Source organism: Pygocentrus nattereri, chromosome 1, assembly GCF_015220715.1.
Source record: "Pygocentrus nattereri isolate fPygNat1 chromosome 1, fPygNat1.pri, whole genome shotgun sequence".
NCBI lineage: Eukaryota > Metazoa > Chordata > Actinopteri > Characiformes > Serrasalmidae > Pygocentrus > Pygocentrus nattereri.
The window spans coordinates 44,395,068-44,414,574 of record NC_051211.1 but is presented as its reverse complement, the minus strand read 5'-3'; the positions used below and the strand labels follow the sequence as shown (position 1 = coordinate 44,414,574).

Below are 19,507 nucleotides of genomic sequence, written 5' to 3'. Positions count from 1 at the left end.
TCATCTGAAACCAGTCTGCCCATTCTCCTCTGACCGCTCACATCTACAAGGCATTTTCGTCTACACAACTGCCACTCACTGGATATTTCCTCTTCTTCAGGCCATTCTCTGTATACCCCTAGAGATGGTTATGCATGAAAATCCCAGTAGATCAGCAGTTTCTGAAATACTCAGACCAGCCCGTCTGGCACCAACAACCACGCCACGTTCAAAGTCACTTAAATCACCTTTCTTCCCCGTTCTGATGCTCGGTTTGCACTTCAGTAAATTGTCTTGACCACCTCTACATGCCTTAGTGCATTGAGTTGTGGCCATGTGATTGGCCGATTAACTATTTGTGTTAACAAGCAATCGATTAATTGCTAATTAATCAAGCAATTAATAGTACCTAATAAAGTGGCCGGTGTGTGTGTGTGTGTGTGTGTGTGTGTGTGTATATATATATATATATATATATATATATATATATATATATATATATATATATATATATATATATATATAGTGTCTCTTGGTATTGTTATTACTAATTGATATATAAATGAAGAGTATTACTTTTGTTATTATTATAGTATTATGGTTATTATTTTATGGTACTATCTATTGTGAGCATTGCTAATACTCTTTCTTCATTCACTGGCTTGTCTTCATTCAGCTTCAGCAACATTCCTGTGTAATAGACTCTATACTCTCTGAACCTGAATACTTAAGTGTAATTTGAAACTTCATCGCCCATTTGCTTTTCTAGATCCACACTTTCTGAACAATAAAGAAATGTCTGACGTTACGTTCCTGGTGGAGGGAAAACCTTTCTATGCCCACAAAGTGCTGCTCTTCACAGCCTCAACCAGGTAAGAAGACTGCATGTTCCACGTGACTAAATACAACTGATATTTATTGCAGCATTTCTGACTAATATCAAATATAACTAAAACAATGAGGTCTGAGTTTTAAAAAAAATTCTCCTTTCTTTTATCAACCTCTTTAGGTTTAAGTCTCTGCTGTCCAACAGACCGGCTGGAGAGAACACTTGCATTGAAATCAGTCACGTCAAATACAACATTTTCCAGGTTGGAATGTTTTCATGTTTTGTTGACACAAACTCACTGTTAGAAAAATCAGTATTATACTCTATGTTAATGGTCAGTATCATATCAATGTTGTAACCATTTACTAACAAACAGTATAGTGATCTTTAAAACACCCATATTCTAGCCTGACACTTTGTCTCACCCCTGGCCTACCAGTGCACTTCTTCTTTGTTTCACCCCTTGGCCTCCCAGTACACTTCTCCTTCTTTGATGTATTAAGACAAGTATACAGATGAGACGCTATATTGTTCTTATGATAGACTGGGACAGGGAGATCTGGGGGACGGCTCTTAGGGGAAGCATGACATATGCGCTGGCTCATCATGAGGTAATGGGAGGTTTCGGCTCATCTGGCAACTGGAAGGGGGGTGTAAATCTACGGCGTGTAAATCTAACCATTAAAGGTATAAAGGCAAAACACACCAAGTATACTTTGAGCATTTGCATCTAGACTATGTTCTATGTATAACTGCTCCCTTGCTGCAAGAATAAAGACTTCAAAGACATCGGTGATCTCAGGCTGATTATTTAAAAGAATTTTTCTGTCACTCACACTGAGCATTTGTAGTAGCATTGTAGAATGTTGGCACAAATCTAGTTTTACTTGATGTAAAAGTGTGGTTTACAATTTAGTTTTTAACAGAGTACATAAGTTATTCAAACTTGACTGCTACTGTGTTAATTTACACTTGCTTCATAAAATTTAGTATCCAGCTGTTGTTGCAGCTAATTGAAATTATGTGATCCACAACAACCTGCCATTACTGCTTCTCCAAAGGGGCGTACCCCATGTGTCTTGCTGTGATGTCAGCACTCATCAACACTCTGACGTTTCAAGTGTTTAAACCACCTTAGGACCAAAAGAATTTGAATTTGTGCTCTTGATAATTTGGATAATAGTTTGGATAGTTCATAGACACTGATGAAGTCAAGTGTTGCAGGACATACCCAAAGTATCAGTGAATCAGAGCTACTGTATCTTATCAAAACTCCTAACACTACATTCATTTACCTCTTCACTCTCAGAAAAAAAGGTACAACACTGTCACTGGGGCAGTACCCCTCTTGTCACTGTGGTGGCACCCTCAGGGGTACATCCCAGTACCTTTATTCAGGGAACATAATTGTACCAGAATCCATTGAAATTATATTTTCTAAGCTGTATTTATTCCACACACCCCATCTCGTCTACAGACTTTTTATTTTATTGTTCTGATTTAAAACATTCGGTTTTGAAAAGGTAGAAATATGTACTTTTCCACTGGGAAAAACTCATGTAAGGTACACTATTGATGAATGAATCATGTACCTGCATAGTACGTCTATTTGTAACAAGGATTGAAACTGTATGTCGCTCTGTATAACAGCTGCCAAATGCCCTAAACAGCTCTGAGAACTGTGTGATACCGTATGTGAATGTTAAAGTTTTTTGTAGATTGCACTGATGTTTTACTGGTACTGTGTGCCATGTGTTGCAGTTGGTGATGCAGTACCTGTACTGTGGAGGCACTGAGTCACTGCACATCAGAAACACTGAAGTGATGGAGGTATTCTGTTCTTCTATCTTTCTTCATTGCTATCGATTCTATTTATCCTCTGGTCCATCCTTTCTCACTTTTCTGTCTCCTTTATTTGAGGGCTAATGGGATGTCTCATATGATATGATGTGAAAGTGGCTGGCTATGAAGCTCTGTTTGTCAGCCAAGGCCAGTCTGAGTCTGCCAATTGTTCCCACACCCACTGCATGTGTCATACCATGATTCACTTTAACTGGAAAGTGAGAGGATGGTACTTTTAGAGATCATCAAAGTATAACCATAACCGTGATAAAAAGGCGAAAGGTTCTGTTCATTTTAAAGGCATGTATTCACCTCTTGTTTGCCACTTACTGAACCCTCCACTAGTTGAGGAATTTCCTTTTAAATTTCCTTTTAATCCCAGGGGTTTTACTTGGTGGGTGTACTTCCAGGGTGTTTCATGCCTTCCGCCCAGTGACTGCTGGGATAGGCTCCAGCACCCCCCATGATGTATAAGCAGCTTAGAAAATGTGTGTGTGTGTGTGTGTGTGTGTGTGTGTGTGTGTGTGTGTGTGTGTGTGTGTGTGTGTAGTATGTATCACAGTATGAAATGATATTTAAGTTTGTAATAAGAAAGTGAATAAATTCATGCTAAAGGTATGTCCCACTAATCTGCCATTGCTTGCTTTGATTGGACTTTCTCTTCTGTTCTGCTGTTTGTTTACAGCAAGTTACACTATACAGAATATTATAGTATTAAAGATGTTAACCAAATGAAAATTAGATTTGCAGAAAGGAAATGTACTATTTATTTCACATTCTTGTATAAACCTTGATTCCAAAAATGTAGAGACAGTATGTCAAATTGTAATAAAAACAGAAATTATGAGGCTCCCAAGTAGCACAACCATCTAAGTCTAGTTGGCCCTATCATCAGGAGATTATGAGTTCAATCCCTGGTGATGCTACAGCCACCCGTGGCCGGGAGTCCAGAGAGCACAATTCACCTCACTCTCTCTGGGTGGGTAGGATGCCCCCCCCTTCTCCACCCATCATCCAAAACAACGATTGTCAGCACAGGTGTCTATTAGCTGACATAACAGAACTGGCAGTTGGCGCTTTCCTCCCAGCGTGTTCAGCTCTCTGCTTTTATAACACATGCAGAAAGTGTGGTGTTTTAATGTTGAAATAAGCATGGATGTCCCTGAAAAAGAAGACAGCATCTGTTGCATATTCCAGCAGTAATGGTGCTTCCCCAGGTGTGCATGTAACTAATGCCATGGCCAATACTACATCCACATACCACTACAGACCCTGGTTTTTGAACTGTACACTGGTAAAGGTCTGGATGGTCCATCCATTATTCCATTAACAATATAAAAAGGTTGACTCATCAGACCAAATAACACATTGTCCATTATTCATCAGTTACTTTCACATGAGCTAAATCCAAGAGAATTATGGTGATAATTAGGTCTTCCTTCTCACCCACAGCTCCTGTCTGCAGCCAAGTTCTTCCAGCTCGAGGCCCTCCAACGACACTGTGAGATCATTTGCTCCAAGAACATCACCATAGACACATGTGTGGATATATACAAACATGCCAGAGTAAGAGAGCAGATTTCACAACATGCATTGCTTTGTGTACATATCAGCTGTTGCTCACAAATTATTTAATCAACTCCTTCAACAACATGGCTCCTTGTTATTTCTCTACTTTTTATACTATCAGTTTCTTACTGCATTATATTTCGATTATAAAATTAATTAAGCCTTTAAAAAGGCTAACAAAAACACTTAGATGTAAACATGCATCAAGAAAAGTGTGAAATTCTTATTAATAACTAGGTAATTATACACAAATATGTGCTTGTTCTTATTATATTAAGCTAATTATAAGTAATTAAATGCTTTTTTCTGTTTGAATAAATTTCATAAATAAGTATATGCTTACTCTTAATTAAGCTCATTATAAATAAGTAAATGAATGATTATTCAATTTATAGTACTGTATGACTGCTTGCAATTTTGAAAAACCTTGAATTTTGACCAAAAATGATCTTTTTTTCTTACTTTTTTACTCTTTTTTTCTATAGCCATTTTATTTATTATTTATTTATTGTTATTATTATATCTTTAACATCAGAATTATCTGATGATACCTACATGACTATTTTAATATATGAATTTAAATGCTCAAATAGTAATATATTTAATAATGATGCTGATGTATATGTTCCACAAATAAAGTTGTATGCAAAATTTTGTGCACCCCTGGTAAAATGACTTTTTTTTTTCATTTTTGAAAATAAGTTAACACACCCTCGGCAGTGATATATACACTAAAATATGCCATTACGTCTCATTTTCACAGTAACCACAAAAAATTATTTGAAAAAAAATACTCTCTAAATTTTAGGTCTTCATTATGGCAGCAGTGGTTATGGCAGCCATACTAGGTCTGTATGTCCGGAGCTAATATTAGATAATACTTAAAAAAACAATTATTGTTTTTCTCAACACTACCAAATCTACCAAAGACATCTACCAAAGGGACAGAAAAAAAATTACTATTTGAAGAATCACCCATATTTTGATAATATATATTAATATTTTGAATATATGAATTGTTAAGTGATTTAATACACTCATATGTGAAATTCATTCTCAGTTCCTGGTGGCCACTGAGCTCTCAGCCTTCATTGAGGGTTTCTTCCTGAAGAACATGGTGCTCCTGATTGAGCTGGAGAACTTTAAGCAGCTGCTGTATGAGGTGCCTGCAGAGAGCCCTGGCCCAGGCCCTTCCTACGATGTCCTCCACGACCTAGAGCGGACCCTAGCCACTCGCATTCAGTCCATCCATCTCTCCTCTTCCAAGGGCTCCATTGTCTGATGTTTTTTTGTATAGTGCAGTCTAAGATTTTACCCACTTTGGCCTACTATGTCACCATGGATTCAAAGTGGGCTCGTTGTTTTGTTTTTGGCTGGTTGGCTTAGAGGCATGTTTGGGGGCAGATTAACACCTGCTACCCGGTCTGCCCAGTGGGATGCATGAGGGAGCATCTGTTTTGTTTTTCTTCACAGGCTAACATCTTCATAATGTTACTACAAGGCCAGCCTGCTGTTACCCTGGGCTATGTCAAGGGCTACATTATATGTCATCCTTCATACACCTTAGCAGCATCCTGAACAGTGCAAATGCAGGGGTTTGATTACTCAATTATGCCCACTGTACTTTTGAGCAGGTCTTGTGGATATTGTAGGTTGTCCATGATTGACGAACCCATGCTACTTGTTCTTTGAACTAGGTTGAAGTAGCTCGATTTCCACTGCAGTGAGCTTATATAATGTATGTGGTAGCCTGGCCATCTTATTTCAAACCATTGGTCCAGCCTCATATAGTTGTGGAACAAGATGTTGATGAAGTTAATATATATATAATAATAATATATAAATAATGCCTAATTTCTAAGGTTCCTTCTACCATTCACCTTTCAAGAAAGCTTCTTAACACAAATGCTCATTCACTTGTAATGATGGAAGCATACCAGTTTGCCATGTCCAGTTATACGTCATCTTTTAAGTACCTTTGTGGTGTTCTCCGATGATACTGAAGCTATTTAACTTGGGTTTGGTTTTACATTGTTTGTGGTGAATATAGATGAGTTAAAATACAGAACTGCAAACTATGTAAAAGCAATTTTCACAGCAGTTTCGAGTGAGTGTTTATATGCTGAAAGATGTCTCATTTGGCGATTAATCTCATTTAACGGTAGTCGTGATCCGTAGAAATAAGTGCACATACTGCCCTTGCTAGCTGTGTTCTCCTAGGTAACCCATTCTCTGTATTGTAGGAGATTCTGTGCTCAATGTCCAGCCCACAAGTTTTAATGACCCAAGAAAATACCACTGTGCTTGGTACACTGAAAACTGAGCAGTTCATCCTTGCCTTGAAGTTGTGTTCAATCAACATTCAATGTCAATAATCTGCATGGGCCCTTTGCAGCCTAGCTTTGACTTTTGTAATAAAAAAGAAAGAAAGAAAGAAAAAACAGTGCTTTTCAACTCCATAATTACCTGATGTAAAGGACAAAATGCTGTTCTCGCATTCCAAACTGTGGACATTGAGTATATACCAATGCGGAACTCACAGAAATGGGATCTACTGTGCAAGACACATTTTTTGTTGACTGCAAATCTGTCTAATAGCGTTTACAGGAAGATGCCAACGCCCTGGTCGCTCACCACTACGACCAAATGTACATATTCAGAATCCTCACCAACTCTGCAACTCTGCTTTTGCTGTATGTGATGCCAGCGCAAATATTGCCGTTTTAATTGTGAAATTCTTTTACTGCCAAGATGCATGTTTTGTGTGTGTATGTTTTTCATTTGTTTGTTTTTAATTTCTCCATGTGTGTCTGTAGCTTTTGGTATGTATGTCAGTGTAAAAGTGTCCTGGGAGTGTTATACCAGCATGGAGCGTGTGTGTGTCCAGGGCTAAACCCAAAGTAACTGACGTTGAAGATTAATAAGGCATTTTCACCCAAAGAACATGTGTAGTTACAGTTAGCAAATCTCAAAATATCCTGTTTGTCCAGTTTTCAGTCAGTCAATTCGATAAATGGTCGCCCGCAAAGAATATGCTTTTTGTGTCCATCATATATTTTCTACATAATACACATTATAATCCATAATGATGATGGTTTTTAGTGTGCTGGAAGAGTCCATTTTTTATAGAACATAGAATGTTTTATGGTTCACGTTTCATAAATGGAGCAAAGAGAGAATGGAAAGTTTCTTTGGATGAGGGTGGCGAACTGTCCCATTTCTAAAGCGTAGTAAGAGATTTAAGAACAGTTTATTCATATGTAGCTTTCAATGGAATGATGATGCAAATAATTTTAAACTGTGAAGAGAATTTTATTTGAAATCATAGTATAGTAGCTTTATTTTCTTACTCTGTGTTTTTGTTGTTAAACTCCACTCGGCTATTTTGTGTAGCTAAGACAAAGATATAGCGTATATTTTTTCCGCTCAAAATGTCCTCACTCGTCAGTCAACTGTCACGTCTTTCATGTATATGTGCCAAAATGTGCACAACAAAAAGTGCAACAACAAATGTTCATGTAGTCTTAGCAAACAGATTTTGCTTACGGAGCCCACAGGTAACTCTTTTGAAGATCCCTTTATGGCTTTCTTTCATTGAACATGTAAGACCAATGGCACTCTTAAAAATAAAGGTTTCTTGACTTAGAGTAGTAGTTTCTAACCCTCGTCCCGGAGAACTACCTTCCTGCAGAGCCTGCTTTCAACCACAATCAGCCACATCTGCTCCAGCTAATCAACCTTTTGCCAAGTCCCTGTTTGGCTAGTTCAGATGTATAGGCGTTAATTAACAGGCGGTGCAGCTTATTATGTACAGGTAGGATAAAAAACTCTGTGGGAAGTAGCTCTCCAGGACCAGGGTTGAAGACCACTGGATTACATATACGGTTCTAGGAAAACATTTATATGGTATTAGCCCTTACATAATGTGGAGCTTCTTTAAACCTTTGTGAAGTTTCTTCATATCTTAAGGAGCAACTTCATATCTTTGCAACTTCAGTCCTCGGCAATGCCACAGTCATCTGTGGCTGGGAATCCATGATAGAATAATTGACCTCACTCTCTCTAGTTGAGTAGGATAGTTGTCTCTGTCCCCATCACTCATGATACTAGTCAGTGCAGGCACCTGTTAGCTGGCATGGCCTCCGCAACACTCTAATAATCTAATTTTAAACGTAAGAATTTAAAACAGTAGTATTTTTACATTATCTGGAAAAACCTATTATTAAATCTGCTTCATATTTGAAAAAAGTAGTACTTATTTAAAATTGTAGGTGTAATTAATCATTATTACGATTGAATATGCATGCCCAACGAATGAGCTGTCAATGTCATAGAACAGCACCATTCCAGGTCAGAGATAACTGAAAAGACTTTGAAGCTTGAAGACACAATTATCCCAAAATTTATCCTCAGACGTTCCGAGATCACATCCTGTGATATGTGAGACCTACATAGCAGAAGTGGAATTGGTTAATTTGTGTAAAAATCCAAAATGAAAAAAACAAGTTCACTTTTGCACATCTCATTTACAACCGTGTTTATTCAAAGAACCAATTATTGTAAAGTGTTGTAAAGTAAATTGTAAAGTTCTTCTAGCATCACATAAGACCTTTATTTTTAAGAGTGTAGGACCCAGTATTTAAAAGCAATACAACACCTTTAGACAGCTTCTCTTAAAGACACAGGCTTTGTACTTGCGTAAACTTCATGAGTAACAGATACTGGGAATGGTTGTTTGTTAATTAGTGAAATAGTCCAATACACTGATTAGGCATTCACTACGCACCAATGAAAACTAGAGGCTATTTGTACTGTAAGCGGATCCTTTAAACGAAGTTTTTCAGACTAAAAACATTTTAGAAAATGACTCGCTCAGTGTGTCTTGGCTTTGACTTTATCTGCTTTGGCTGCTATTAAGACATGCTTACAGACAACGCGACTCTGGGCCGTGATTTTTCTTTCATGTCTTTATTGGACAAAACCTTGCATGCTTTTGACTGAATCTGAGTTTGAGGGAATATTGTTTGCTATCCTTATTTCACTTGATTGCAACATTGTACATTGTATAAAAGATACATATATAGAAATCTATATATACACATTAAACATAGTGTAAATATAAGAGATGTGATTGACTTTACCAATGGAAAAAAAGAATGTCACACTTGTGCTACAGTGCAATTGTTCAATGACATGCATTTGTGTACAGCCAATAAAACAATCATGATTTAATCCATCTTTCTTCACTGTTGGAATTCTTTTTGTTACAGTATGCCAAACAAACAAAGGCAAAAGCAAAATAGAAATGTTTTAACAAATTTGTGTTCAAATATTTCTTTTTCTTTTATAATTAAATTTTTATTTGAACACTCAATCAGGAGATACGCAGATACAGTTACCTTGGGATGTACATACATACATGGAAGGGAAATAAGGGAAGAAATGGACTATTTAGGTCCGTGCCTTAAGGGATGACATTAACAGTTGCCACATTTGCCAGAACTTACACATTTCCTGATATAAGTTGTAGGTCAGTTGGTCTAATGGAAGCACAGTTGTAACTTGGGACAACCACAGATCAACAGACGGAACCTGAGGAGTTGACCACAAAAATCAAACACATTTCTTGGCCAAAGATACTAGTATAAAAAACAGGTGCTTTGTTTTATAATCAGGTCCGTATCAACATTTAATAGGAACAAAGCAGAAGACCAAGCGAACCTTCAATTTTTTTTTCAGTTCACGGTGGATCCCTTTCCAGTAAAATTGTATCTTGTCACATGAGCAAAAACAGTGAATATATGTCCCTCTTTCATGTTTACATTTGAAGCAAAGATTTGAGCAATCTGAGGAGATCTTATGGAGGCAAACTGGCATAAGTCTTATTGATAAAATTCATTTCATGAAGAGATGTCAAGCATTTGTGTTCAAATATTTCTAATTACTTTGAGAACCCCTTATACATTTTATTTTATACAATTTATTTGATTTAATTAGGTACTGTACAACATTCCACATCAAAAAAAACTCACTGCAAAAACTAAAATTAAAAATGTTATTAGTACTTCAAACAATACATGAACACAATGTGATAATGCACGTTAAAACAAATGTTCAATATAAAAATACATTGTATATTATACCAACGCAGTTGTTGCCATTGATATTTGTGTTCTTGCAACATATTGTAATGATTTAGAAATAATGTGTACATTTAAATCTGCAATTTCCCTCTGGGATCAATAAAGGATTCTGATTCTGATAAAGTCAGTGTGAATAGGAAATCAAAAGGCATTTCCTTCTATACTTGTGTGGATGTGACATAAGAAATCAGGGTCTCTACGTTAGCCGAGCATTTTTTTCTCAATACGTGTCAGCTAAAACTGTTAAGCTTACTGAAAGCAGATGCATTTTACAAACAGACACACATAAGACAATAACATACTGTATGTGTTAGTATATATCCCATGTGTCAAACAAGGTCCTGGGCCACATCTGGTCCATGACACAACCCTTTGTAACGGGGAGCGAGGAGGCGGACGCACACGCTGAGAAGCGAGATTTATTACGGGCAAATCCAGGGTCGTGGTCAGAACAGTCCAGGGTCAATGAGCCGACACGTACAGAGTTGGGGTAAGACATAAAGACTAGAATCAACACAACCAAAGACCAGGTACAAAGACACGATACAAAGGTACAAAGATACAAAGACTGGCAAACGGAAGGGGCAAACACAGGGCTTAAATACACGGAACAATGAGGGACAGGTGATAACAATCAGGGGCGGAGTTACAAGACCAAAACATGAGCACATGGACAGGACTGGGAGGAGCCAACCGTGACAGAACCCCCCCCCCAAAGGCACGCACACCTGGCGTGCCACACAGAACAAAACAAACCCACCCAACAAAAAAGCGAAACCCAGAGAAAGACAAAATTAAACTAAACAGGCACAGACACAGAACCACAAGGCACAGGGGCAGGAACAGAACCACAAGGCACAGGAACAGAACCACAAGGCACAGGAACAGAACCACAAGGCACAGGAACAGAACCACAAGGCACAGGAACAGAACCACAAGGCACAGGAACAGAACCACAAGGCACAGGAACAGAACCACAAGGCACAGGAACAGAACCACAAGGCACAGGGGCAGGAACAGAACCACAAGGCACAGGGGCAGGAACAGAACCACAAGGCACAGGGGCAGGAACAGAACCACAAGGCACAGGGGCAGGAACAGAACCACAAGGCACAGGAACAGACGGAGACACACCAGACACAGGAACAGACGAAACAGAACGAGGACAAAAAACGGAGGGAGGACGAGGAGGCACAACACAAAACGACGCCGAACGAGAGACGACCGAGACACAGGACGAGGAAAACAAGAACGAACAACAGACCACGCAAAAGACAGGGGAACAGGCACCAGGACAGACACGGGAACGGACACGGAAACAGAAACAGGAACAGAAACAAAAGGAGACACAGGAACGGGAACCACAACAGGAACGGGAACCGAGACAGACACAACAGTAGGGAACAGGACAAAACCAGGGACTGAACAGGGCAGAAACAAGGGAACGGAAACAGACACAGAAGGCCCAGGGGGAACAGACACAGACGAGGGCGGGATGGGTGGGAACAAAGGGGATGTAATGTCCACGGAGGCAGGCGCGGGGCCTGCTGCGACGTCCACGGAGGCAGGCGCGGGGCCTGCTGCGACGTCCACGGAGGCAGGCGCGGGGCCTGCTGCGACGTCCACGGAGGCAGGCGGCGGGTCCGGAGGCGCAGGCGTGCCGCGGGGTGCGGCCACGGGATCAGAAGCGCCGCGGGGTGCGGCCACGGGATCAGAAGCGCCGCGGGGTGCGGCCACGGGATCAGAAGCGCCGCGGGGTGCGGCCACGGGATCAGAAGCGCCGCGGGGTGCGGCCACGGGATCAGAAGCGCCGCGGGGTGCGGCCACGGGATCAGAAGCGCCGCGGGGTGCGGCCACGGGATCAAGCCTTCGGGCTGGGGACCTCTGCTCCAACCTGGAGGAACACACAGATACTGGACCCACTCGGCCGTTCCCAAAGCTCACTCGAGCGATTGGCAGCTCGCAGTGACGCTTGCGAACGAGCCGAGTACCATAAAACGGGTCATCTGAATGCTCCTTCTGTCTGACACCGTCTTGCACTGCAGGTCGCTCCTCCCTGCAGTGGCGCTCAAGACGGGCAGACCCAAGGCGCTTACCTGAGCTCTCGCCTCCCGGACACAAGGCGGGAAGGTCCTCCGCTTTCTTGCGGGACCGACGAGACGCTCGTGTTCCCTCAGCGCCAGGGGATTTGCTGTCTCCGGCTTGGTGGCGTTGGGACACGGCGAACTCGGGCTGCTTTGAAACAGCCGGAGTTTCGTCCCAACGGAACAACCACATGCCGGAGTCTCGCTTACCTGCTGCGTCCTGTGGTGGCCAGTCTTTCTGTAACGGGGAGCGAGGAGGCGGACGCACACGCTGAGATAAACGAGATTTATTACGGGCAAATCCAGGGTCGTGGTCAGAACAGTCCAGGGTCAATGAGCCGACACGTACAGAGTTGGGGTAAGACATAACAAAGACTAGAATCAACACAACCAAAGACCAGGTACAAAGACACGGTACAAAGATACAAAGACTGGCAAACGGAAGGGGCAAACACAGGGCTTAAATACACGGAACAATGAGGGACAGGTGATAACAATCAGGGGCGGAGTTACAAGACCAAAACATGAGCACATGGACAGGACTGGGAGGAGCCAACCGTGACACCCTTCCTGGCCCGCAGAAGTATTTTAATTTTCTATTAACATTAACTTGTTTCACAATGCACTGCACTACAGTCCCCAGCATGCACTGCAATGTTATATGCACTCCAACTGTCCCACCCCAACAGCAGTCTATGAGGCAGTTGTTATACCTCAATTCTACATAGTTCAACACAATTTAACACCAGTCATATGACCAAATGCACTAATTGCATTTCAGCTGCAGTTCAACCAACATAAACACTTAACATCAGCAGTGAACTTGCAGCAAAGAAAGGATGTCAGGTGTATAGGTTTAAAAGACTGAGCCCCTGGGGACATTAAAATTATGAATATTTCAAGTATTTATGTAATATATAAAGGTCTAATACAAGTGTCTATAGTTTACTGTTAAAGTTTTTTCATAGTTTGAATGAACAGTGGCCAGTTGGGGTTATAACACAACATTAATAAAAAAATGAAATAAAACTTTTTTTTCTCTGGCCCATGAATTTGTTGAATATATTATACTGGCATGTCGTTGGTTTCCTCTGCCAGCGTTTCTCCTGAACTTTCCTGGGGTCAGATATATGGACACAAGTTTATGGGATTTCTCTGCTGTATTTGAACAATGCTTCTGATTGGAACAGCCTTGGATGATGTAGCTCTAGATCTAGAAATGTTACCTACATAGACCACAGCCTGGCCTTTGACGTTGTGTAAAACAAATAAAACTAGAAAACAATGATTTGCTTTTCAATCTATATTCAATTAAATACACTACAAATACAAGATATTTAATGTTCAAACAGATAAACTTTGTTTTTTGTAAATATTCACTCATTTTGAATTTGATGCCTGCAACACATTCCAAAGAAGTTGGGACAGGGGCATGTTTACCACTGTGTTACATCACCTTTCCTTTTAACAACACTCAATAAGCATTTGAGAACTGAGGACACTAATTGTTGAAGTTTTGTAGGTGGAATTCTTTCCCATTCTTGCTTGATGTACAACAGTTGCTCAACAGTCCGGGGTCTCCGTTGACATATTTTGCGCTTGATAATGTGCCACACATTTTCAATGGGAGACAGGTCTGGACTGCAGGCAGGCCAGTCTAGTACCCACACTCTTTTACTACGAAGCCACGCTGTTGTAACACGTGCAGAATGTGGCTTGGCATTGTCTTGCTGAAATAAGCAGGGATGTCCCTGAAAAAGACGTTGCTTGGATGGCAGCATATGTTGCTCCAAAACCTGCATGTACCTTTAAGCATTAATGGTGCCTTCACAGATGTGCAAGTTACCCATGCCATGGGCACTAACACACCCCCATACCATCAGAGATGCTGGCTTTTGAACTTCCTTTTCCTCTTTGGCCCGGAGTACACGACGTCCACTTTGGCCCGGAGGACACTTTTCCACTTTGCGTCAGTCCATCTCAGATGAGCTTGGGCCCAGAGAAGCCGGCGGCACTTCTGGGTGATATATGGCTTTTGCTTTGCATGGCAGAGTTTTAACTTGCACTTGTAGATGGAGCGACGAACTGTGTTCACTGACAGTGGTTTTCTGAAGTGTTGCTGAGCCCATGTGGTAATATCCCTTACAGAATGATGTCGGTTTTTAATGCAGTGCCGCCTGAGGGGTTGAAGGTCACAGACATTCAATGTTGGTTTTCTGCCTTGCTGCTTACTTGCAGAGATTTCTCCAGATTCTCTGAATCTTTTGATGATATTATGGACTGTAGATGATGAAATCCCTAAATTTCTTGTAATTGCACATTGAGAAAATTTGTTCTTAAATTGTTGGACTATTTGCTCACTTTATACCCAATCATGACACCTGTTTCCAATTAACCTGTTCACCTGTGGAATGTTCCAAACAGGTGTTTTTTGAGCATTCCACAACTTTCCCAGTCTTTTGTTGCCCCTGTCCTAACTTCTTTGGAAAGTGTTGCAGGCATCAGTATTCAATTGAATATAGGTTGAAAAAGATTTGCAAATCATCGTATTCTGTTTTTATTTATGTTTTACACAACGTCCCAACTTCATTGGAATTGGGGTTGTAGAATCAATGGGGTTGTTGTTAACAGTTGTGGAAGAAGGAAAGTAAATTATGACCTCACTGTGGACAGAAAAGAGGTAGTTCATCACATGGAGGCCAATTCCAGACATCAGTATTGCTGATTCTACTAGAGTTTGGAGCTGAGTCAGTTGTTTTGTTGTCTGTGTTTTCCCCTCCATCTTTTCTCTAGTGAGAGAGTACAGCTTGAGGGTTGCTGTATATTCATTGTATTACATTGCTCAGTGCTCTAAAACCCTTAAAATCTCACTCGTCAGTGACAGCATTCATTTATCTCAGTCTGCAAGCCCATAACATTTTTATGGTGAGCAAAGCTGGACAAGAAGAAAAAGTAACTGTTCTGCGTTTACAAGAGTTTGCATAGTTCAAGCAGCCGAGTTAGCATCTAGGGCTGGACTTTAACCCCTTTGATAACTTAGAAATCACCTTGACAACCCCAAAAGAAACACTGCATATGCTGAATAGCATCTTAGAATAGCAAAACGCATTCCTCGCTCTCCAGGCCTAGACAGAAAATCTTACCTTCCTGACACTTCCAGGGACAACATCCAGAGATGTGGTGATACGTTTTGCAATCCATCAATTTGTGAGGAAAAAAAAGGTAGAGAAACAGCAAAGCTTTTAGCCTCCTAGTGCTGTGGAATGTCTGTGCAGTATAATGGCAAACAAAGGCTTGAGCAGGAATAATAGGTTGCTTCAGGGTTACAGATAAATCCATCGAGCAAGCTGGCCAAGCCCTTTAAATTGCTTAGGCCTTTTCTTTGTTCTTTCACTACTACATACTGAAAACTGGGAGAAAAAGCCTTGAACACAACTACAGTGCCAAACTGTGCTTAGACAGCAGCACACAGTATGCAAGCACAACAACCTTTATTATTGTTTATTCAAATTGTTAGACAAATCTGTAAAGCTTCACTGTTGAAACAGAAACTAGGAGAAAAGATGTTGTTAACATCTTACCATCTCACTAGTATATCAGTAATTGGATAATCAAAGGGGTTTTAGAGGGTGGGCTGCTGCCAGAAGAGAGTTCTGAAGGATCCCCCTCACAGCAACAGTTCATAGAACATTTTTCAGCATTTTCATCTTTACAATTTTTTATTATCAGAACTGAGATCTGCAACTTTTTCCTAAAAATATCAGAATCAGGTACTATCCCAATTTCCCACATCACCAGATTTTTACAGCAACAAACTGACCTGATGTGATCTCCCGGCTAATAAAAACCCATAGAAACTTGTGTTTCTGTAGGTTCCTGATGGTGTTTGACTTTTTAATAGGTTGATGTTACAGTGTAAAGGATTATGAATCATCAAGAATGGTTTAATAGGTGACAAATAGCTGATTTTAAATGCATTTCTTAATGAGATCTAAGTGTTTCACAGGAAACTAGTGGTCTGAATTGGAAACCATTAAGCCAATTCCCTACAGAAAGAAAAAACATTAGGTTTTAATCCTTAGGGTTTGTAATGGTCTTTTTTCAGCAGGGCTGGAACTCAGCTCTTTGTTCTTATTTTTTGCTCTGTAAAATTCTACTGCTTAACTGACTATAAGTCAAACCTTTGATAACCTTAACCTGACAGGTTTTAACTAACAGTCTGAAATATGGAAAGAGGTGGAGTCTCGAGAGGTGTAAACTTATATTTTCACATGTATGATTTCTTTCTTCTATAGTTTTTGAATGATGTGGGTAAATGATCATTGTTTGCTCTCTCTTGGTGAAATTAATGTCTTTTAAACATGTAGTACATGTTGATTTCTGTGAACTGCTGAACCCACTGAGAGCTGATCAGGCAGCGTCTACAAATGACCATCAAAGTCCAAACATGACTAAGTGTAATGGGGAGCGAGGAGGTGGACGCATGTGCAGAGATAAGCAACATTTATTATGGGCAAATCCAGGGTCATCGTCTAAACGGTCCAGGTTCATGTAGCCAACACGGATCGATTTGGGTACAGACATAATGAGAAACACACCAAACAACCAAACAGTTCAGATAACAATGCAAACAGCAAAGACCAGCCACACCAAGGCCAAAGCACAGGGCTTAAATAACACAGGGTAAACGAGGGACAGGCCGGAAACAGGTGGAGACAATCAGGGGTGGACTCATGAAACGAGGGGGCTGGACCAAAACAAATGCACATGGGCTAAACCAAAACAACATGAATACACGGACAGGGCTGGGAGGGGCCAATCGTGTCAGTAAGTTTCTCTGCAATAAATAATTTTACATCAAACCACTCTGAAAGACTTTGTTCTCAACCACTGAATTAAGCAGAAGACAGCAAAATTGGTGCAATTTGTCCTAATCATCAACTATTAAAAAACATATCACAGTCATTATTTATTTTTATACTACCTTTTTCTAGAATCTCTTTATCTTTTAGAATTTAACAGGCTTTCTTGGTGACTGTGTCTTTAAGACTGATGTATTTAAAATAGTCTCTGTTCTGATTGGCCATCCTGAATTGTGCCTCATTCAAAGCATTCTGAGCAGGAACACTCCATATAACTTCAGTGTGAAAAGGCGAATATAACATCACGAAAACACTGAATTTAAATCAGGCTACTTTTGTGGCTCAGTTCCCACATTCAGACTGGGAGTTTTTGAAGTTTTAAGGTTTTAATGTTTAAATATCAAACAACAAAATTACAAAACAGGATATTTGGTTTTTCATTACATGGGCACTGATTAATATTTTTTTAATTGTGATCATGTTTCACTGAGTAATCATGACAGCTCTGGTTCCTTAGGACCCCCTAGACCTCTTTTTTGCCAGGTCATTGTGGCATTTCCCAGGCATTGTGAATTATGTTTCAATGTTGAATGTCAGGACCAGTTTGAGAACCACTGTGTTAATGTTATTTAAGAAGTTATTATGAAACATTTCTATTGGTCTCTGAAATGTGCAAGTAATCAAAATGAAAGTTCATATTAAAAAAAGTACAAGGCTTTTCTAATGACAGTGAAATAGTGATGTAATTAAGCTTGTAGTTAGTGGACAGCACTTGTGACAGTGACACATATATTAACACACTACAGAAAGGGCAGGTATCTGAGGGAGTTGTCCATGGTGGAAAGGTTCCTCCGCTCCACAATGCTGGGTATGCGGTAGACACCAGACTGACCACTTCCCGCACACACAGTGGGCAGCGGTTGGCAGTACATGGTCCACAGGCCTGGGGTGAAGCGACGTGTCAGCGTGTCGGCCAGCCTGAGCCGCAGATTGCAGCTGGAGCACACGATATGGTTGGGGCAGCACGACTGGATGGCCATCTGTCCGCGAGTACGGAGAGGGGTGAGGCCAGTGGAGGTGGCCGGAGGCCTGGCCAAAGAAGGATGTGATGAAGGTCCATGACCTCTGAGACGGTCCAAAGCCTGTCTGAGTTCCAGCTGAGCCCCATGCACTCTAGCCAGCTCTCTCTGGTGCTGCAGGCCCAGAAAATGCAGCCTCCGGCACAGCTGTATGCTCTCCAGCCGGACAGCGTTGGCCACCCAGCGTTCTGAGGGACAGATATCATCATGATTACAGCGCTGATTAAAGTGTGTTCATCTTTGTTTGATCTGTTTTATACTGCAGTAAAGAGATTTACTAGACATTTTGCATGTAACTTAATTGTGTGAAAGACATAAAATTACATTTAACTTGCATTGTATTAGCTAGAGCTTCTACCTGTATTGTGTAATGTGAAGTTGCATAATCCATAATGTATAAAGCAATTGTTCATATTCAGCCACAATATCACAACATTATTCATGAAACAGCAAATCAAACCACAAATAATGGTGGCAAATAATGTATATTGCAAAGATGTAGCCATGATCTCTTGAAGTTTGTTTATTTGGTGGTTATAATAGAAGATACTTATGACACTATATATGTCTTAAAGGATAATAACACCAATTTTTCTAAATTTCTGCCTTTCTTTGACTTCGAAATGAACATTTTAAAGGGCCCATATCAAAGAAAACTGAATACAATCCTCACTTCTTTTCAAATAAAATACTTGTGTTTTATGACAACATTGTTAAAATTTCAAAACTTACTTGTCAGTTGTTCATGTATGCAAACTAATCTGTAAAAACACCTGTAAAAACACTTTGTTTCTGTGATGCCCTGAAAACCAACATCTACAGCAGTTTAGCTCATCCCATGCACACTGAAGTTATATGGAGCATTTCAACCCAGGGGGCTTTTTGAATAAGGTGCAATGCAGGACAGCCAATCTGACCAGAGCTCATTTACACATATCAGTCTTACAGGCAATAAAAATAGCATGTTTAATTCTGTTTAATAATTTAAATGATAAAGAGAGGTTGATAATGGTCATATAAAAATAAACTATGGCTATTGTTGGTACATAAACCACACTAACATTAACACTAAGGGAGAAAAAAGACAAACAAAATGTATTCATATGGGCCTTTTCATATT

The 19,507-nt window shown here is 40.3% G+C and overlaps 1 protein-coding gene across 3 annotated transcripts in view; it reads left to right on the top strand.

Moving 5' to 3' along the window:
• The window catches only part of btbd11a (BTB (POZ) domain containing 11a), a 270,998-nt gene extending 261,542 nt beyond the window's left edge, over positions 1-9,456 (top strand). For all 3 annotated transcript variants that reach the window (XM_037538605.1, XM_017695849.2, XM_017695850.2), the window contains 5 exons: positions 749-851; positions 989-1,070; positions 2,570-2,638; positions 4,103-4,216; positions 5,280-9,456. In XM_037538605.1, the coding sequence (XP_037394502.1) occupies positions 749-851; positions 989-1,070; positions 2,570-2,638; positions 4,103-4,216; positions 5,280-5,501 (590 nt within the window). In that variant the 3' untranslated portion in view covers positions 5,502-9,456. The remainder of the gene's footprint in view (positions 1-748; positions 852-988; positions 1,071-2,569; positions 2,639-4,102; positions 4,217-5,279) is intronic.
• Positions 9,457-19,507: the final 10,051 nt, after the last annotated feature.